Genomic DNA, 21800 nt, shown 5'->3' with positions numbered 1-21800 from the left:
AAAATCAGGTAAAGACTCTTGAGACAAAGCCCCCAATTCATACACCCGCCTTGCGGATGCCAAAGCATCACCACTTTCCATGTGAGAAACTTCAACTCTATCTTTTGTAGAGGCTCAAACCAATCCGATTGAAGGAACTGCAATACCACGTTAAGGTCCCATGATGCCACTGGAGGCACGAAAGGAGGCTGGATGTGCAGAACCCCTTTCACGAAGGTCTGAACCTCTGGAAGAGAGGCCAATTGTTTCTGGAAGAACACGACAAGGCCGAAATCTGGACCTTGATTGATCCCAATCGGAGGCCCGCCTCCACACCATCCTGCAAAAAAAAATGAAAAAAAAATGAAAAAAAAATGGAGAAAACGTCCCAATTCGAACTCTTCCGTAGGAGCCTTCTTGGATTCACACCAAGACACATTTTCTCCAAATACGGTGGTAATGTTTCGACGTTACTCAATTTCTGGCCTGAATAAGGGTGGAGATGACCTCCTCAGGAATACCCTTCCTGGCTAGGATTCGGCGCTCAGCCATGCTGTCAAACGTAGCCACGGTAAGTCTTGGTACACGCACGGCCCATGCTGCAGCAGGTCCTCTCAAGGAGGAAGAGGCCGAGGATCTTCTATGAGCAACTGCTGAAGATCTAGGTACTAAGCCCTTCTTGGCCAGTCTGGGGAAATGAAGACTGCTCGAACCCTTGTTTTTCTTATGATCCCGAGTACTTTTGGGATCAGCGGAAGTGGAGGGAAGATATACACTGACTGAAACACCCACTGGGTCACCAGTGCATCCACTGCTACTGCTTGAGGGTCTCTCGACTTGGAACAGTATCTCTGAAGCTTCTTGTTGAGACGAGACGCCATCATGTCTATTTGAGGAACTCCCCAAAGACTTGTCACCTCTGCGAAGACTTCTTGGTGGAGGCCCCACTCTCCTGGATGGAGATCGTGTCTGCTGAGGAAGTCCGCTTCCCAGTTGTCTACTCCCGGAATGAATATTGCATACAGAGCTTGTAGATGTTTTTCTGCCCAGCGGAGGATTTGTCGCCTCTGCCATTGCCGCTCTGCTTTTCGTTCCGCCCTGCCTGTTTATGTATGCGACTGCTGTTACATTGTCTGCCTGGATCTGCACAGGACGGTCTTGAAGATGTACTGCTTGTTGAAGGCAGTTGTAAATGGCTCTTAGCTCCAGAACGTTTATGTGAAGGCAGGCTTCCTGTTGCGACCAATGTCCCTGGAAGTTTTCTCCCTGAGAGACTGCTCCCCAGCCTCGGAGACTTGCATCCGTGGTTACCAGGACCCAGTCCTGAATCCCGAACCCGTGTCCTAGCAGGTGAGAGCTGTGCAACCACCACAGGAGCGAAATCCTGGTTTTTGACGACAGGATTACCTTTCTGTGCATGTGTAGGTGTGACCCCGACCACTTGTCCAACAGGTCCCACTGGAATACTCTGGCATGGAACCTGCCAAACTGTATGGCCTCGTAGGCTGCCACCATCTTCCCCAACCACCGAACGCACTGATGGATTGACACTTGATGATTTCAATATCTGTTTTACCATTTTCTGGATTTCCAGAGTCTTTTCCAGCGGAAGCAATACTCTGAACTTCTGTGTTCAGAATCATCCCAAGGAAAGACAACCTTGTCGTCGGTTCCAATTGTGGGTAATTTATGATCCACCCGTGTTGTTGGGAGTATTGACAGGGAGAGGGATATGTTTTGTAATAACTGCTCCCTGGATCTCGCCTTTATCAGGAGGTCGTCCAGATAAGGAATTATATTGACTCCTTTCTGACGAAGGAGAACCATTATCTCCGCCATCACCTTGGCAAGTACCCTTGGCGCCGTGGAGAGACCGAACGGTAACGTCTGGAATTGGTTATGGCAATCCTGAACCGCGAATCTCAGATAAGCCTGGTGAGGAAGATAAATGGAAACATGCAGGTAAGCATCCTTTATGTCCGACACCAAGTAGTCCCCTTCCTCCAGACTGGCAATCACCGCCCGAAGTGATTCCATCTTGAACTTGAACCTTTACAGGAAGAAATTCAGATCCTTTAGATTTAGGATCGGTCTGACCGAGCCGTCCAGCTTCGGAACAAAGAGGCTTGAATAAAAAACCCGCCCTTGTTGTGACAACGGTACCAGGACTATGACCTGGTCTTGACATAGTTTTTGGATTGCCGCCATTACCGCTTCTCTCTCTGGCGGAGAAGCTGGCAAGGTCGATTTGAAAAAAATCGGCATGAGGGAACGTCTTGAAACTCTAGTTTGTATCCCTGGGATACTATTTGCAGCACCCAGGGGTCCAGGCCAGACAGAATCCAATCCTGGCTGAAGAGTTTGAGACGTGCCCCCACCCGAGCAGGCTCCCGCAAGGGAATTTTGGCAGAATTAGGGGTAGACTTCTGCTCTTGGGAACCTGGAGCCGGTGTGGGCTTCTTTTCCCTTCCCCTACCTGCAAAGAAGGGGGAAGCGCTCGTCTTCTTGTATTTATTGGGCCGAAAGGACTGCATTTGCGGGTGATAGGTCTTTTTTGCCGGTGCAGGCGCAGCGGGCAAAAATGTTGACTTACCTGCGGTAGCCGCCGAGACTAACGCATCCAGGCCTCACCTTTATATGGGAGAGCCTCCATGTTTCTTTTGGAATCTGCATCCGCGTTCCACTGGCAAATCCACAAAGCCCGCCTAGCCGATACTGCCATGGTAGCGACTTGTGAACTCAAGGGTCCAATATCCTTCATTGCTTCCAGCATGTAGGCGGCAGCGTCCTTGATATTCCTTAACTTAAGGAGTATCTCATCTTTATCAATCGTGTCAATTTCTGATGACACACTTTGACCATTTTTCAATAGCTCGACTCACCCATGCGCAGGCAATAGTGGGCCTGAACAGTGTACCATTGGTAACAAATGGATTTCAATGTCGTTTCCATTTTGCTGTCTGCCAGCTCTTTAAGAGAAGCCGTGCCAGGAGCAGGGAGAATTACCTTCTTTGTCAACCTGGAAAGTGCACTGTCTAACACAGGGGTTGACTCCCATTTTTTCCGGTCTTCAACCGGGAAAGGAAAAGCTATGTGAATCCTTTTGGGAATACGAAATTTTTTATCAGGATTCACCCACATCCCTTCAAACAGAGCATTTTGTTTGTGTGAAGGAGGGTACGCGACTTTGGATTTCTTTTCCTTACATAAATAAGCTTTCTCCTGAGGTACAGGAGTGCTTTCTGTAACCTCCAACACGTCCCTTATAGCCACAATCATATATTGTATACTTTTTGCCAATTTATGATCTCTCTCTCTGGATTCACTATTGTCGACACAAGAATCAGAATCCATGTCGGTATCAGTGTTTACAACATTTGCAAATGGTCTCTTATGTGACCCAGAGGGGCTGCCCGCATAAGGAATAACAGCATCCTGAAATATCACATCTTCCACAGATTTTCTCCAGCATGCAGCCTTAGATTCAGACTATTCCAATCTACGGTTAATCAGATGCATACTGTCACGTAGCTCTTTCACCCATGCAGGCTCTTGGTGTGCCGGTAGCGCCACCACATTACAACTCTGTCCCCTAAAATAGCTTCCTCCGGGGAGGAATTCCCTGCCTCACACGTGTACACCACACTCACAGACACACTGGGACTTATTTTGGGGACAGACCCACAGTAAAATCGGACACAGGATAGGAGCAGCCAGTTCACGAACCCAGTGCCAGTATTGCCTGTGAACACAGTATGTACACAGCCCAAAAGCGCTTTTAAATAGTAATATACACTATCAAATGCACCACAATCGCTTTGTGCCCCCCCTTTATAGCACCCTGTACTTGTCAGAAGTGGAGGAGAGGACCAGTGTGTTCTCTGCAGCCTGAGGAGAGAGAGAAAATGGCGCTGAGCAGTGTGCTGGCTGCCTGAGGATGAAGCTCCACCCCCACAATGGCGCGTCCTTACACTCAGTATATGACATATTTGTTATACTGGCGGGGGTAGGGCTGTGCCAGCGGCATCTTATGCCCCATTTTAGCCAGTTTGAGGTATTTTTCTTGCTGCCCAGGGCGCCCCCCCACCCCTGCAGTGCCTGTGTGTGGGCAGCAAAGGCACGCTGCGCTCCCGCCAGCTGCGCTTCAGCAGTCACTTGCTTGATTGAAGATCATTCTTCTCATACTCACCTGTCTTCTGGCTCTGCGAGGGGGGTGACGGCGCGCTGTGGGAGTGAGCACCTAGACACAGCTAGCATTCCGTTCCCTTCAGGAGCTAATGGTGTCCTGTCAGCCAGAAGCAGGGCCATGAAACTGAGGAAGTTTGTTCTGCTTCTGCCCCCTCAGTCCCATGAAGCAGGGAGTCTGATGCCAGCAGATCTCCCTGAAAATAAAAAACCTAACATAAGTCTTTTCAGAGAAACTCAGAGCTCTCCAGAGTGCATCCAGTCGACCTGGGCACATTTCTAAAATGGAGGTCTGGAGGAGGGGCATAGAGGGAGGAGCCAGTTCACACCCAATGAAAAGTCTTTAGAGTGCCCATGTCTCCTGTGGATCCCGTCTATACCCCATGGTCTTGATGTTTTCCCCAGCATCCTCTAGGACGTATGAGAAATATCAATTAACATTAAGTCTACTAAACTTTTGACTGCATATAAAGCAGTAGACTTTCAAATACCACCAGCACATAATAGTCTAACCTGCTATTACCGAAGGTGAAATACTTTGTGCAGCTAATTAATAGGATACCAGCAGTAAAACAATGCACGGTCCTGTCACCTCCAACATAGCCAGGGACGAGAGGGAGGCAGGCATTTTCTTTTAAACATTTACACACATTATGCTCATGAATCCAACTCTAAAATGTCCAGAGGATTCTTCTATGACTCCATGCCAAAGCAGACACAAAGTGGGGGCAATGAATTTAAAGCCAGGTACACACTATATACGAGGGATCGCAATAACCAGTGTACCATCAATTCTTTGGTTGATGAATTGTGTGGTTGCATCTTCTCATCATATGTACTGCACATCAGATGGGACGATGCTATGCGGTTACAAAAATCCTTTAACAATATCATGTAGTGCGTACGTAATATTGTTACACTGGTCTGATGCTGTATTCTCCGAATGTGTACCCACCTTGAGAGGTATTCACTTGCACAATTTCACACTCAGACTAAAAATGTATTTGTTCCATTACAGATCATACATGTTTTAGGGGCATATTCATCATAAAAAAAAAAAAAAAAAAAAAAAATTGTGAAATGAGAATTTGTAGCTTTCAATTCTCACTATTCATGATGCCTCACCATCAGAAAATTATCACTTCTAAAACTTGTCTTTGAGAAGCCAGTTTTTTGGAAAATTATTACTTTCCCCTCTGAAGCCCTCCAACAAAAAATGCTTTTTTGGAGTTTGATCATGTCACAATGTCTATATCCCCTGGGGAGTGTAGAAGATGTAACAATTTAATAAATATGCCCCTTAAATGGCAAGTATAACGAGCGGGCACTAATACAAAGTCGCATAGATACTACAAATTTTCAACATGAAAAGATCATTTATTTTGACATAAGACATTCATTACCTGAGCAGCCTGTGTATATCCTTGCGTTGGCTGGGCAGTATAAGCACTATAGCTGGAGGAAAAAAATAAATAAAAAATATTACATTGACAAAGGGTCAAATATTGCAGCCAACCAAAGTACAAATATTCAATAAACTAAAGTCTACAGGAAATACAGAGGGCACCGAGACTTACCTCTGCTGAGCTCCCGCTTGGCTATAGGTGCTGTAATCTACAAGACAAGAAAAAATAAAATAAACATTTTTAGACATAATTACATACTATACATGAAAATTTGTTCAGTTAATTTTTCTGTAATTCTGGAGACAATTACATAGTTTTACCTCACAGCTGCCACTACAGTGTGCATGATAGAACAATTCAATTGTTCTGTTTGGGGGCAAATGGACAGGGGGAGTTTGAGAGCCCAAAGCAGTACTTCAGATGGGATAAGCCACCTTGCACAGCTAAGCCCAGTACTTCTGGGCACAGACACGCAACATGCGCACTTAAAGGGGTGGACACAACTGAACTGCTCCAATGGGCACCCACAACACAAGTGAATTCCTCTGTGCTTTAATAAAATTGTTCCTTCAAAGAAAAAGTAATTGAGTTAATGAAACTGCATTTTCATTTTTACTGTGCATTCCCTAATGCACAGGTTCTCAAACTCGGTCCTCAGGACCCCACACAGTGCATGTTTTGCAGGTCTCCTCTCAGAATCGCAATTGAAATAATGAGCTCCACCTGTGGACCTTTAAAAATGTGTCAGTGAGTAATACACCTGTGCACCTGCTGGGTTACCTGCAAAACATGCACTGTGTGGGGTCCTGAGGACAGAGTTTGAGAACCTCTGCCCTACTGTAAAGGGCAAGACCATATGCTTGGTATTCAGCAGACTAGAATATTTTAGAATGTGTATTATACATATTAAGAAAGTTGCAACATATGGTTAGTCAGGATAGGAAAAACATAGGGGCAATTTGCCAGGATCCCAGCTCTTCAGGAGACTGACGCCAGGACCCGACTGCTGACAGAAATCCTCACTCGGGTGGTGGTCCACGCCGCCACCACCACCAGAGGGGGAATATAACCCTGTGGCGACCTTTGGTTGTCAGCAGGCTCGAAGCGTGGCAAGCGCAGCGAGACCACAAGGGGATATGCTGCGCTCGCCGACGGTATTCCAGCTGTTGGGATCCCGACAGCCGGGATATCATACTGAACCCACACATAGCACACCGAATTACAGGTCATGGAGGGAAAAAATAAGATTTTAAACCTACCGGTAAATCTTTTTCTCCTAGTCCGTAGAGGATGCTGGGGACTCCGTAAGGACCATGGGGAATAGACAGGCTCCGCAGGAGACATAGGCACTAAAAAGAACTTTAGGTATGGGTGTGCACTGGCTCCTCCCTCTATGCCGCTCCTCCAGACCTCAGAGAAATTGTGCCCAGAGGAGACGGACAGTACGAGGAAAAGATTATTATTAATCTAAGGGCAAGATTCATACCAGCCCACACCATCCACACCGTATAACATGGAATATACGAACCAGTTAGCAGTATGAACAGACTGATTAAAACTGTAACATAACCCTTATGTAAGCAAACTACAAACAAGTCTTGCAGAATTTAGTCCGCACTGGGACGGGCGCCCAGCATCCTCTACAGACTATGAGAAAAAGATTTACCGGTAGGTTTAAAATCTTATTTTCTCTTACGTCCTAGAGGATGCTGGGGACTCCGTAAAGACCATGGGGATTATACCAAAGCTCCAACAAGGGCGGAAGAGTGCGGATGACTCTGCAGCACCGAATGAGCAAACATGAGGTCCTCCTCAGCCAGGGTATCAAACTTGTAAAACTTTGCAAAAGTGTTTGAACCCGACCAAGTCGCTGCCCGGCAAAGCTGTAATGCCGAGACGCCTCGGGCAGCCGCCCAAGAAAAGCCCACCTTCCTAGTGGAATGGGCTTTTACTGAATTCGGTAACGGCAATCCAGCCGTAGAATAGGCCTGCTGAATCGTGTTACAGATCCAGCGAGCAATAGTCTGTTTAGACGCAGGAGCGCCAACCTTGTTGGCTGCATATAGGATAAACAGGGCCTCTGTTTTCCTAACCCGAGCCGTTCTGGCCACATAAATTTTCAATGCCCTGACCACACCCAGGGACTCGGAATCCTCCATGTCCCTTGTAGCCACAGGCACCACAATAGGTTGGTTCATATGAAAAGAAGAAACCACCTTAGGCAAAAATGAGGACGAGTCCGCAACTCAGCTCTATCCACATGGAAAATCAGGTAAGAGCTTTTGCGAGACAAAGCCGCCAACTCCGACACCCGCCGTGCCGACGCCAAGGTCAATAGCATGACCACTTTCCAAGTGAGATACTTTAATTCAACTGTCTGAAGAGGCTCAAACCAGTGAGACTTAAGGAACCGTAACACCACGTTAAGGTCCCATGGTGCCACCAGGCGCACAAAAGGAGGCTGGATATGCAGCACCCCTTTCACGAAAGTCTGGACTTCTGGAAGAGAAGCCAATACCTTTTGAAAGAAAATGGATAGGGCCGAAATCTGAACCTTAATGGAGCCTAATTTTAGGCCCAAATTCGCTCCAGTTTGTAGGAAGTGGAGAAAACGGCCCAGATGGAATTCTGCCGGAGGAGCAGTCTTGGCTTCGCACCAAGACACATACTTGCTCCAGATACGGTGATAATGTTTCGATATCACCTCCTTCCTAGCCTTTATCAGAGTAGGAATGACCTCCTCCGGAACGCCCTTCTCCGCTAGGATCCTGCGTTCAACAGCCATGCCGTCAAACGCAGTCGCGGTAAGTCGTGGAATAGACAGGGCCCTTGTTGTAACAGGTCTTCCCTGAGAGGAAGAGGCCACGGATCTTCGGTGAGCATCTCCTGCAGATCCGGATACCAGGCCCTTCGAGGCCAATCTGGAACAATGAGAATTGTCCGAATTCCTCTTCGCCTTATGATTCTCAGTATCTTTGAGATGAGAGGAAACACATAGACTGACAAACACCCACGGTGTCACCAGTGCGTCCACTGCAAACGCCTGAGGGTCCCTTGACCTGGCGCAATATCTCTGAAGTTTTTTGTTGAGGCGTGAAGCCATCATGTCTATTTGAGGCAGTCCCCACTGACTTACAATCTCTGCGAAGACTTCTTGTTGAAGTCACCACTCTCCTGGATACAGATCGTGTCTGCTTAGGAAGTCTGCTTCCCAGTTGTCCACTCCCGGAATGAAGACTGCTGTCAGAGCGCTTACATGACTCTCCGCCCATCAAAGAATCCTTGAGACTTCTGCCATTGCCACTCTGCTCCTCGTGCCGCCTTAGCGGTTTACATGAGCCACTGCTGTGATGTTGTCTGACTGAAGTAGAACCGGTAGACCCTGAAGTAAGGTCTCCGCCTGACGAAGGCAGTTGTATATGGCCCTTTATTCCAGAACGTTGATGTGTAGACAAGCTTCCTGGCTTGACCACAGACCCTGGAAGTTTCTTCCCTGTATGACTGCTCCCCATCCTCGGAGGCTCGCGTCCGTGGTCATCAGAACCCAGTCCTGGATGCCAAACCTGCGACCCTCTAGAAGGTGAGAACTCTGTAGCCACCACAGGAGACACACCCTGGCCCTGGGGGACAGGTGGATCATTTGATGAATCTGTAGATGTGACCCCGACCACTTGTCCAGAAGGTCCCACTGAAAAGTCCTGGCATGGAACCTGCCGAATGGAATGGCCTCGTAAGATGCCACCATTTTTCCCAGCACACGAGTGCAGTGATGTACAGACACCCTGTCTGGCCTCAGCAGGTCCCTGACCAAGTTCTGAAGTTTCAGGGCCTTTTCCATCGGGAGAAAGACCCTCCTTTGTTCAGTGTCCAGAATCATGCCTAAGAAAGGCAATCGAGTCGTTGGAACTAACTGTGACTTTGGTAGATTTAGAATCCAACCGTGTTGTTGTAACACCCTCAGGGAGAGTGATACGCTGTCTAGCAATTGTTCTCTCGATCTCGCTTTTATCAGGAGATCGTCCAAGTACGGGATAATTGTGACACCCTGCTTGCGCAGGAGCACCATCATCTCTGCCATTAATTTGGTCAAAATCCTCGGGGCCGTGGAAAACCCAAACGGCAACGTCTGAAATTGGTAATGACAATCCTGCACTACAAATCTCAGGAACGCCTGATGAGGCTGATAAATGGGGACATGAAGGTATACATCCTTTATGTCTAGGGACACCATATAATCTCCCTCTTCCAGACTTGCGCTGACCGCCCTGAGCGATTCCATCTTGAACCTGAACCTGTTTAAAATCCTTAAACCTATACTTAAATTCAGAATTGTTCTGACCGAACCATCAGGCAAAATGTTGCCACAAACCAAGACTAGGACATGAGCACGTGGAGGCCACACACACTACTGAGCCTCATTTTGACTAGTTTTAAGGACATTACATCAAAGTTGGATCAGCCTGTAGTGTGTTTTTCCACTTTAATTTTGAGGGTGACTCCAAATCCAGACCTCCATGGGTTAATAAATTTGATTTTCATTGATAATTTTTGAGTGATTTTGTTGTCAGCACATTCAACTATGTAAAGAACAAAGCATTTAATAAGAATATTTCATTCATTTAGATCTAGGATGTTTTATTTTAGTGTTCCCTTTATTTTTTTGAGCAGTGTTTATTCACTGCGCCAAATTATGTGCCCCCCCCCCCTTCTTTAAAACCCTCTGTCGCCAGAGATAGTCAAAATTTACTTTCCTGCACAGTCTATCTATTCTTGCGCGGGACCGCAAGGCGACTTTCACCTTGCGATCTGCATTAACTTTTCTTACGATTTTGACTATATAGTCAAAATCATAAGAAAATCTCTCACCGTGTGTACACACCATAAGTTCTAACTACATCCAGGGCACATACTCTGGTCGCTTTTTAATACAGAGATGAGTAATCTGGTTCAGCGACAGCAGCTGAAAGACAACCATTTTCTTTTTTTACTATTGTGTATTAACTTGTGTGCTCCCTTTTCTGCAAATTCCACTCAAGAATGCATCACAAGAACACCTGAAGCTGGGCATACACTATACAGGTTGAGTATCCCATATCCAAACAATCCAAAATACAGAATATTCCGAAATACAGAATTTTTTTTTGAGTGAGTGAAACTTTTGTTTTCTGATGGCTCAATGTACCAAAAACTTTGTTTAATGCACAAAATTATTAAAAATATTGTATTAAATGACCTTCAGGCTGTGTGTATAAGGTGTATATGAAACTTAAATGCATTCTGTGCTTAAACTTAGGTCCCATCGCCATGGTATCTCATTATGGTATGCAATTATTCCAAAATATGGAAAAATCAGATATCCAAAATACTTCCGCTCCCAAGAATTTTGGATAAGGGATACTCAACCTGTACAATTATCTGGCAGATCTGGTTGGAATTAAAATCTGGTAATGGATGAGAGCAAATGACAATCAACCGCTTGTCCCCAAACACTGAAAAATGGACAAAACCTGTCGTTCAAATTGGTTAAATTACAGATTTAACAAAATTGCATTAACAGATGCCCATTTCTCAGTGTTTGGGAGCAAATGGTTGATTGCCATTTGCTCTCGAGTCATCCATTACCAGATTTTCATTCCAACCAGCAGATCTGGCAGATAATCTACCATATAGTTGTATAGTGTATGCCCAGCATAAAGCTCTCTAGAGATTTCTGTTCAATCTAACCGATGGGAACACAAATCTGGTAATGTATGGCAGCAAATGACAATCATTTGCTCCCAAACACTGGAAAACATAATGGTTACTCACACAAATTGGTTAAATCCATTTTATTCAAATTTATCTGAACAATCGTTTGTTCGTTTTCAAAGTGTTTAGGAGCAAAATAATGCTTGCCATTTGCTATCCAGACATTACCAGATTTTTGTTCCTTACGGCTGGGTACACACTTGCCGATGTCAGCGACATCGTGCAAGATCCCCCACAAACAATATTGTTCATACACGCTGAACGATATCGTTTGCGTCTCGTCAGTGACGGCACATCCAGGTGCATGCCATCTCATACAATATCTTTAGATTTCACGTTGAAAAACTAAAGATATTTTACCTCGTTAACGACCCATGGGAGTGCGCATAGTTAACGATATAGGGTATACACACTGGCCAATGTATACGATTTATCGTTCAATCCACCATTTCAGACGATATATCTGGTACACATCGTCAAGCGTGTACCTAGCCTTACAAGCAGCATCGGTTTGTTACATGCATCGGTTTGTTAAGGAACACTTTTCCAAACGATTCATCATTAAGATGCATCTAAATCACTCCATGTGTCCTAAAATCATTGTAGTGTGGGGGTACCTTTACACTCATAACTGCAACAGATAACACCATGAAAGCTACATACAGCACTCTGTCACACTGTTTAGAATACAGTGGAGTTACCACACTGAGGTTTTTTGTAAGAATCTAAAGTGATCTTTGCTTCTCCGTAGAAATGTATTTGGTGCTCAGTGACAAAAGAACCTTTTATATTTGTTCCCAGCCAACAATCTAGACTGAGTGCTGCCTGCCATGGGAAAAACTGTATAGTGGTGATGCAGGAGGCAAACACATGAATAGGTGACAGTAAAAAGGTGCATTTTAACTCAATATGCAAGCCTTTATTTTTTTTATAGCAGATTAACACTTTAATTGAGCATCTAATGGCGATTGGTCTTCATAACACTAATACGGATTTGCATTTCCTATACTTCTATGGAAGGAAAATAGTGGCCAGAAGGTTAGCATGGTATGTGATGGCAGAGCACGGATAATTAGAGGATGTTACTGAGAATGGAGCTCAAACGCATTCTAAAGTATCTTACATATAAACAGTCTGATGAAAGCAGAGGAAAAAAAAAAAAAAACAAACAGCCATCGTGCTGCCTCTTTACAGTAGGCCAGTTATTTATATTAAGGAAAAACCCTTTTCATAGAATTGCAGATTTAAGTCAAATAGTTTTACTTCTCCCTGTGGGCCTATTCAAGTTTTCTACTTTAAAACCATGCAGAAGCAGGAGTCCCCACACAGTTTTCCCCAAAATTAACTAAGTTTCTTTTTGATACAGCAGATATTCTGCATTAACAGACAAATCTGAGCACACTTCCACCCCAAACATTGTATGGAAAAGTTGCAATTCTGTTATAGGTAACGGAGGGAAAAAGTAAATTTATATAACACACTGGGGTTGATTCAATTCGGCAACTTATGAATAGCGCCGGGAATCAGCTCCCGACGCTAGTTACCCGCACATTTGTCGGGAATTCTTCTCTCATCCCCGGGGGATGAGAGAAGAAACCCGACAAAAGTGCTGCCTCGCGGCCGGCGCGAGGCTGATTCTGTCGGGAATCAGCCTTGCGCCGGGGAGTTAAGTGGGAGAATGCCCGTTCTCCCGATAATTCAACCTGTTTAGTCGGCGAGAACGGGCTATCGCCGACTTAACTGGAGCTCAATTGAATAGCGTCGGGAGCTAATTCCTGGCGCTATTCAAAAATTGCCGAATTGAATCGACCCCATTGTCAGATAACTGTTCTTTTCCTAGCTAAGACACAACCAGAAAGTTAACAGGACTCTTTTCAGACCCCCCCCCCCCCAATAACAGCTACATGGCAGAAATCAGAAGTCGACTTTTGCAGCAACTATAAGAATCAAAATAAGATATTTTAACATTCACCAGGACAGCTGCTAATCAGATCACCTATGCCAGCATGAAGCCTTGTTACCCCCACCCAAAAAAAACCCTTATAAAATACCTTATGAAATAGATAACTGAGTGAGTTTCAGGGCCTTTTTAACACTTAAGAAAAGCCAGGGGATGCAAAAGGTAATCATTTAAAAAAGGTGCGCACCTTTAAGACGCACGGTTACTTTATAACATTGTCAGTGCACCATATCCAACAAACCCCACTTCCGGCCATACAGCTACCGCACACATGGCTCATCTTCTGTGGCGCATTTTCAGGTGATGCATTATCACTTCAGAGTACCATAGCATAATCTCCGCCGCCCCTCTTTAGGATGGTAGCACCCCCGTGTTATACAAGAGGTGGATGGGGGGCAGAAGCTACAGGAAAGGCTAAGGGCATGGGGCCGCGGGCACTTTATAACAATGAGAGGACACACACCGCTTCCTCATTACCGGAGTGCATGGGGGCAGCCTAACCCTGCCATAGGCAGCTCTGTAAGTGGAGCCTCGTATTACAGATGAACCCCTGCACTAGAGTGATGGTATCAATGTATCACGCACAATCGCACAGGTCACACACCGGTACGACCCGCAATGGGTGCGGGGGCAACATGGGGGAGAAACGCTACAGTACGAGCCGGTGGCAACAGGCACACCATATACCCAGCACACGCATACCCAGCGTGTCGCCCATCACACCACTCATAGACGGTGCGGGGGGTAACGGTGATGAGAGAGGGCGGCCACGTTCCCGGGCCGGGCACCGCGTGTACCCAGGACGGGCGCTGCGCCTTGCCTGGCTGAGGCCTAGCGGAAGGGCCCAGCAGCTCTCTCTGTGGTGCTACAGCCAGACAGAGAGCACAGCAGGCGGAGGGGGCGCATCCGGTGGCGGGGACCGGGCACTGAGGGCGGCTCTGGGCACGGGAAGCGCATGCGTTGCGGGGCTCAGCGGCCGTTACTCACCGGTGGAAGCCATTTTGTGTCCTCTCACCGCTCCAGCGTCTGTGTGGGGGAGTGTGCGGCGCGCATGCGCTTTACTGGCCTCTCCGGAGCATACCACTCTGTGGCTGGGAAGGGGAAGATCCGGGAACCTGCTTCTGTGTCACATGGCTGTCTCTTCACAAGTGTGCCGCCGCGAGTGTATGCATCCCTAACACAGAAGGATCCCGATTCCGTGAGTGGCATTCACACTTGGAGAGGGTAATCTTGGCTCATATCATTGTCGTCGTTCCCCCCGGCTCTAGGTCATAGTGGTGTGATCCATGGAGTGTGCTGTGTGGGGGATCCGACCGGGGGAGTCGGACTGTCTGTGTCCATGGTGTGATGTATGCATGGCGCTGTTGAGCTCTAGGCCGTGTTGCTGTGTACTCTTTTCTCTGTATCTTATGCTTTGCATTTGTTATTATGAATAATAATCATAATTTATTTTCTCTGACGTCCTAGTGGATGCTGGGGACTCCGTAAGGACCATGGGGAATAGACGGGCTCCGCAGGAGACTGGGCACTCTAAAGAAAGATTTAGGACTATCTGGTGTGCACTGGCTCCTCCCCCTATGACCCTCCTCCAAGCCTCAGTTAGATTTCTGTGCCCGGCTGAGCTGGATGCACACTAGGGGCTCTCCTGAGCTCCTAGGAAGAAAGTGTTTGTTAGGTTTTTTATTTTCAGTGAGACCTGCTGGCAACAGGCTCACTGCATCGAGGGACTAAGGGGAGAAGAAGCGAACCTACCTAAGTGGTGGTAGCTTGGGCTTCTTAGGCTACTGGACACCATTAGCTCCAGAGGGATCGAACACAGGACCCGACCTCGTCGTCCGTTCCCGGAGCCGCGCCGCCGTCCCCCTTACAGAGCCAGAAGCAAGAAGGTGGTCCGGAAAATCGGCGGCTGAAGACTTCTGTCTTCTCCAAGGTAGCGCACAGCACTGCAGCTGTGCGCCATTGCTCCTCATGCACACCACACACTTCGGTCACTGATGGGTGCAGGGCGCTGGGGGGGGGGGCGCCCTGAGCAGCAATACTGACACCTTGGCTGGCAAACTGGCACCATATATAGCCCCAGAGGCTATATAGGTGCTTTTTAACCCCTGCCAGAATCCATAAAAATGCGGGAGAAAGTCCGCGAAAAAGGGGCGGAGCTATCTCCTTCAGCAAACTGGCACCATTTTTCCCTCACAGCTCCGTTGGAGGGAAGCTCCCTGGCTCTCCCCTGCAGTCAATACTACAGAAAGGGTTAAAAAGAGAGGGGGGGCACAATTTAGGCGCAGTATACAATATATATAGGCAGCTATAAGGGAAAACACTCTTATATGTGATATCCCTGTGATATATAGCGCCCTGGTGTGTGCTGGCATACTCTCCCTCTGTCTCCCCAAAGGGCTTTGTGGGGTCCTGTCCTCTGTCAGAGCATTCCCTGTGTGTGTGCTGTGTGTCGGTACGGCTGTGTCGACATGTATGAGGAGGATAATGATGTGGAGGCGGAGCGAATGCCTGTAAATGTGATGTCACCCCCTGCGGGATCGACACTAGTGTGGTTGGACTTATGGAAGGATTACGTGAAAGTGTCAACTCCTTACACAAAAGGTCGACGACACAGAACAGCCGGCTACTCAGCTTGTGCCTGTTCCAGCGTCTCAAATGTCATGGGGGGCTCTAAAACCGCCCGCTACCTCAGATGACAGAAACAGATGTCGACACGGATACCGACTCCAGTGTCGACGACGATGAGACTAGTGTACCCTCCAAATAGGTCCACCCGTTACATGATTGAGGCAATGAAAAATGTATTACACATTTATGATAATACCCCAGGTACCACATAAATGGGTATTATGTTTGGTGAGAGAAAACTACCAGTACTTTCTCTATCGTCCTAGTGGATGCTGGGGTTCCTGAAAGGACCATGGGGAATAGCGGCTCCGCAGGAGACAGGGCACAAAAAGTAAAACTTTAGGATCAGGTGGTGTGCACTGGCTCCTCCCCCTATGACCCTCCTCCAAGCCAGTTAGATTTTTGTGCCCGGCCGAGAAGGGTGCAATCTAGGTGGCTCTCCTAAAGAGCTGCTTAGGAAAGTTTAGCTTAGGTTTTTTATTTTACAGTGAGTCCTGCTGGCAACAGGATCACTGCAACGAGGGACTTAGGGGAGAAGAAGTGAACTCACCTGCGTGCAGGATGGATTGGCTTCTTGGCTACTGGACATCAGCTCCAGAGGGACGATCACAGGTACAGCCTGGATGGTCACCGGAGCCTTGCCGCCGGCCCCCTTGCAGATGCTGAAGTAAGAAGAGGTCCAGAATCGGCGGCAGAAGACTCCTCAGTCTTCTAAAGGTAGCGCACAGCACTGCAGCTGTGCGCCATTTTCCTCTCAGCACACTTCACACGGCAGTCACTGAGGGTGCAGGGCGCTGGGAGGGGGGCGCCCTGGGAGGCAAATGAATACCTATTTTGGCTAAAAATACCTCACATATAGCCTCCGGAGGCTATATGGAGATATTTAACCCCTGCCAGAATCCGTTAAGAGCGGGAGACGAGGCCGCCGAAAAAGGGGCGGGGCCTATCTCATCAGCACACAGCGCCATTTTCCCTCACAGAAAGGCTGGAGGGAAGGCTCCCAGGCTCTCCCCTGCACTGCACTACAGAAACAGGGTTAAAACAGAGAGGGGGGGCACTAATTTGGCGATATGCTTATATATATATTAAGATGCTATAAGGGAAAACACTTATATAAGGTTGTCCCTATATAATTATAGCGTTTTTGGTGTGTGCTGGCAAACTCTCCCTCTGTCTCTCCAAAGGGCTAGTGGGTCCTGTCCTCTATCAGAGCATTCCCTGTGTGTGTGCTGTGTGTCGGTACGTGTGTGTCGACAGGTAGGAGGACGATGTTGGTGAGGAGGCGGAGCAATTGCCTGTAATGGTGATGTCACTCTCTAGGGAGTCGACACCGGAATGGATGGCTTATTTAGGAAATTACGTGATAATGTCAACACGCTGCAAGGTCGGTTGACGACATGAGACGGCCGACAAACAATTAGTACGGTCCAGACGTCTCAAAAACACCGTCAAGGGTTTTAAAACGCCCGTTTACTTTAGTCGGTCGACACAGACACAGACAGGGACACTGAATCCAGTGTCGACGGTGAATAAACAAACGTATTCCTTATTAGGGCCACACGTTAAAGGCAATGAAGGAGGTGTTACGTATTTCTGATACTACAAGTACCACAAAAGAGGGTATTATGTGGGATGTGAAAAAACTACCATAGTTTTTCCTGAATCAGATAAATTAAATAAAGTGTGTGATGATGCGTGGGTTCCCCCCGATAGAAAATTATGGGCGGTATACCCTTTCCCGCCAGAAGTTAGGGCGCGTTGGGAAACACCCTTTAAGGTGGATAAGGCGCTCACACGCTTATCAAAACAAGTGGCGGTACCGTCTATAGATAGGGCCGTCCTCAAGGACCAGCTGACAAGGCTGGAAAATATAATAAAAAGTATATACACACATACTGGTGTTATACTGCGGCCAGCGATCGCCTCAGCCTGGATGTGCAGAGCTAGGGTGGCTTGGTCGGATTCCCTGACTAAAAATATTGATACCCTTGACAGGGACAGTATTTTATTGACTATAGAACATTTCTATATATGCGAGATGCACAGAGGGATATTTGCACTCTGGCATCATGAATAAACGCGATGTCCATAACTGCCAGAAGATGTTATGGACACGACAGTGGTCAGGTGATGCAGATTCCAAACGGCACAGTATGGCCGTATACAGGAAGAGGACTTGTTTGGGGTCGGTCCATCGGACCTGGTGGTCACGGCAACTGCTGGAAAATCCACCGTTTTTTACCCTAAGTCACATCTCTGCAGAAAAAGACACCGTCTTTTCAGCCTCAGTCCTCTCGTCCCTATAAGATCATATCTGCCCAGGGATAGAGGAAAGGGAAGAAGACTGCAGCAGGCAGCCCATTCCCAGGAACAGAAGCGTTCCACCGCGTCTGACAAGTTCTCAGCATGGCGCTGAGACCGTACAGGACCCCTGGATCCTACAAGTAGTATCCCGGGGGTACAGATGGGAATGTCGAGACGTTTCCCCTTCGCAGGCTCCTGAAGTCTGCTTTACCAAGTCTCCCTCCGACAAGGAGGTAGTATGGGAAAAAATTCACAAGCTGTATTCCCAGCAGGTGATAATTAAATTACCCCTCCTACTACAGAAAAGGGGTATTATTCCACACTATATTGTGGTACTGAAGCCAGAAGGCTAGGTGAGACTTATTCTAAAAATTTGTTTTTGAACACTTACAAAGGTTCAAATTAAGATGAAGTCACTCAGAGCAGTGATAACGAACCAGGAATAAGGGGACTATATAGTGTCCCGGGACATCAGGGATGCTTACCTCTATGTCCCAAATTTGCCCTTCTCACTAAGGGTACCTCAGGTTCGTGGTGCAGAACTGTCACTATCCGTTTCAGACGCTGCCGTTTGGATTGTCCACGGCACCCTGGGGTCTTTACCAAGGTAATGGCCGAATTGATGATTCTTCTTCGAAGAAAAGGCGTCTTAATTATCCCTTACTTGGACGATCTCCTGATAGGGGCATAGTCCAGGGAACAGTTGGAGGTCGGAGTAGCACTATCTCGGATACTGCTACAATCAGCACGGGTGGATTCTAAATATTCCAAAATCGCAGCTGATCCCGACGACACGTCTGCTGTGCCTAGGGATGATTCTGGACACAGTCCAGAAAAAGGTGTTTCTCCCGGAAGAGAAAGCCAGGGAGTTATCCGAGCAAGTCAGGAACCTCCTAAAAACAGTGCATCATTGCACAAGGGTCCTGGTAAAAATGGTGGCTTCCTACGAAGCAATTCCATTCGGCAGATTTCACGTAAGAACTTTTCAGTGGGATCTGCTGGACAAATGGTCCGGATCGCATCTTCAGATGCATCAGCGGATAACCCAATATCCAAGGACAAGGGTGTCTCTCCTGTGGTGGTTATAGAGTGCTCATCTTCTAGAGGGCAGCAGATTCGGCATTCAGGATTGGATGCTGGTAACCACGGAGCCCAGCCTGAGAGGCTGGGGAGCAGTCACACAAGGAAAAAATTTCCAGGGAGTGTGATCAAGTATGGAGACTTTTCTCCACATAAATATACTGGAGCTAAGGGTAAATTTATAATGCTCTAAGCTTAGCAAGACCTCTGCTTCAAGGTCAGCCGGTATTGATCCAGTGGGAAAAACATCACGGCAGTCGCCCACGTAAACAGACAGGGCGACACAAGAAGCAGGAGGGCAATGGCAGAAACTGCAAGGACTTTTCGCTGGGCGGAAAATCATGTGATAACACTGTCAGCAGTTTTTCATCCCGGGAATGGAAACTGGGAAGCAGACTTCCTCAGCACGACCTCCACCCGGGAGAGTGGAAACTTCATTGAGAAGTTTTTTCCACATGATTGTAAACCGTTGGGAAATACCAAAGGTGGACATGATGGCGTCCCGTCTGAACAAAAAACGGGACAGGTATTGCGCCAGGTCAAGAGACCCTCAGGCAATAGATGTGGACGTTCTGGTAACACCGTGGGTGTACCAGTCGGTGTATGTGTTCCCTCCTCTGCTTCTCATACCTAAGGTGCTGAGAATTATAAGACGTAGAGGAGTAAGAACTATACTCATGGCTCCGGATTGGCCAAGAAGGACTTGGTACCCGGAACTTCAAGAGATGCTTACAGAGGTCTTATGGCCTCTGCCGCTAAGAAGGGACTTGCTTCAGCAAGTACCATGTCTGTTCCAAGACTTACCGCAGCTGCGTTTGTCGGCATGGCGATGGAAAGCCGGATCCTAAGGGAAAAAAGGCATTCCGGAAGAGGTCATTCCTACCCTGGTCAAAGCCAGAAAGGAGGTGACCGCACAACATTATCACCACGTGTGGCGAAAATATGTTGCGTGGTGTGAGGCCAGGAAGGCCCCACAAAGAAATTTCAACTCGGTCGTTTCCTGCATTTCCTGCAAACAGGAGTGTCTATGGGCCTCAAATTGGGGTCCATTAAGGTTCAAATTCGGCCCTGTAAATTTTCTTCCAGAAAGAATTGGCTTCAATTCCTGAAGTCCAGAAGTTTGTCAAGGGAGTATTGCATATACAAACCCCTTTTTTGTGCCTCCAGTGGCACTGTGGGATCTCAACGTAGTTCTGGGATTCCTCAAATCACATTGGTTTAAAACCAGTCAAATATGTGGATTTGAAGCATCTCACATAAAAAGTGACCATGCTCTTGGCCCTGGCCTGGACCAGGCGAGTGTCAAATTGGTGGTTTTTTCTCAAAAAAGCCCATATCTGTTTGTCCATTCGGACAGGGCAGAGCTGCGGACTCGTCCCCAGTTCTCTCCCTAAGGTGGTGTCAGTGTTTCACCTGAACCAGCTTATTGTGGTGCCTTGCACCTACTAGGGACTTGGAGGACTCCAAGTTGCTAGGAGTTGTCAGGGCCCTGAAAATATGTTCCAGGACAGCTGGAGTCAGAAAATCTGACTCGCTGTTTATACTGTATGCACCCAACAAGTTGGGTGCGCCTGCTTCTAAGCAGGCGATTGCTCGTTGGATTTGTAACACAATTCAACTTGCACATTCTGAGACAGGCCTGCCACAGTCTAAATCGGTTAAGGCCCATTCCACAAGGAAGGTGGGCTCATCTTGGGCGGCTGCCCGAGAGGTCTCGGCATTACAACTCTGCCGAGCAGCTACGTGGTCAGGGGAGAACACGTTTGTAAAATTCTACAAATTTGATATCCTGGCAAAAGAGGACCTGGAGTTCTCTCATTCGGTGCTGCAGAGTCATCCGCACTCTCCCGCCCGTTTGGGAGCTTTGGTATAATCCCCATGGTCCTTTCAGGAACCCCAGCATCCACTAGGACGATAGAGAAAATAAGAATTTACTTACCGATAATTCTATTTCTCGGAGTCCGTAGTGGATGCTGGGCGCCCATCCCAAGTGCGGATTATCTGCAATACTTGTACATAGTTACAAAAATCGGGTTATTATTGTTGTGAGCCATCTTTTCAGAGGCTCCGCTGTTATCATACTGTTAACTGGGTTTAGATCACAAGTTGTACGGTGTGATTGGTGTGACTGGTATGAGTCTTACCCGGGATTCATAATTCCTCCCTTATTGTGTACGCTCGTCCGGGCACAGTACCTAACTGGCTTGGAGGAGGGTCATAGGGGGAGGAGCCAGTGCACACCACCTGATCCTAAAGTTTTACTTTTTGTGCCCTGTCTCCTGCGGAGCCGCTATTCCCCATGGTCCTTTCAGGAACCCCAGCATCCACTACGGACTCCGAGAAATAGAATTATCGGTAAGTAAATTCTTATTTTTTCCTGCATCTGAGAAATTAAATGAGGTGTGTGAGGAAGCGTGGTCTTCCCCCGGTAAGAAATTGATAATTTCTAAACGGTATTGGCAGCGTACCCTTTCCCGTTAGAGGATAGGTCACGTTGGGAAACACCCCAT

The 21800-nt window shown here is 47.3% G+C and overlaps 2 protein-coding genes across 8 annotated transcripts in view; one reads left to right on the top strand and one right to left on the bottom strand.

The window, feature by feature from the left end:
- Nucleotides 1–14338, bottom strand: part of EWSR1 (EWS RNA binding protein 1) — a 150442-nt gene extending 136104 nt beyond the window's left edge. For all 4 annotated transcript variants that reach the window (XM_063913331.1, XM_063913332.1, XM_063913333.1 and 1 more), the window contains exons 1-3: nucleotides 14266–14338; nucleotides 5742–5778; nucleotides 5568–5619 (exon numbers count right to left, since the gene is read on the bottom strand). In XM_063913331.1, coding sequence (XP_063769401.1) covers nucleotides 5568–5619; nucleotides 5742–5778; nucleotides 14266–14278 — 102 coding nt within the window. In that variant the 5' untranslated portion in view covers nucleotides 14279–14338. The remainder of the gene's footprint in view (nucleotides 1–5567; nucleotides 5620–5741; nucleotides 5779–14265) is intronic.
- Nucleotides 13538–21800, top strand: part of RHBDD3 (rhomboid domain containing 3) — a 148066-nt gene continuing 139803 nt past the window's right edge. The window contains exon 1 of one of the 4 annotated variants that reach the window (XM_063913338.1): nucleotides 13538–13578. The gene's annotated coding sequence lies outside the window, so the exon portion shown is untranslated. Of the gene's footprint in view, nucleotides 13579–14340; nucleotides 14503–14548; nucleotides 14628–21800 lie in introns of those variants that run through there. The other 3 variants (XM_063913336.1, XM_063913335.1, XM_063913337.1) reach the window with 3 other exon arrangements.

Source organism: Pseudophryne corroboree, chromosome 1, assembly GCF_028390025.1.
Source record: "Pseudophryne corroboree isolate aPseCor3 chromosome 1, aPseCor3.hap2, whole genome shotgun sequence".
Lineage (NCBI taxonomy): Eukaryota > Metazoa > Chordata > Amphibia > Anura > Myobatrachidae > Pseudophryne > Pseudophryne corroboree.
This window is presented reverse-complemented; position numbering and strand designations above follow the sequence as displayed.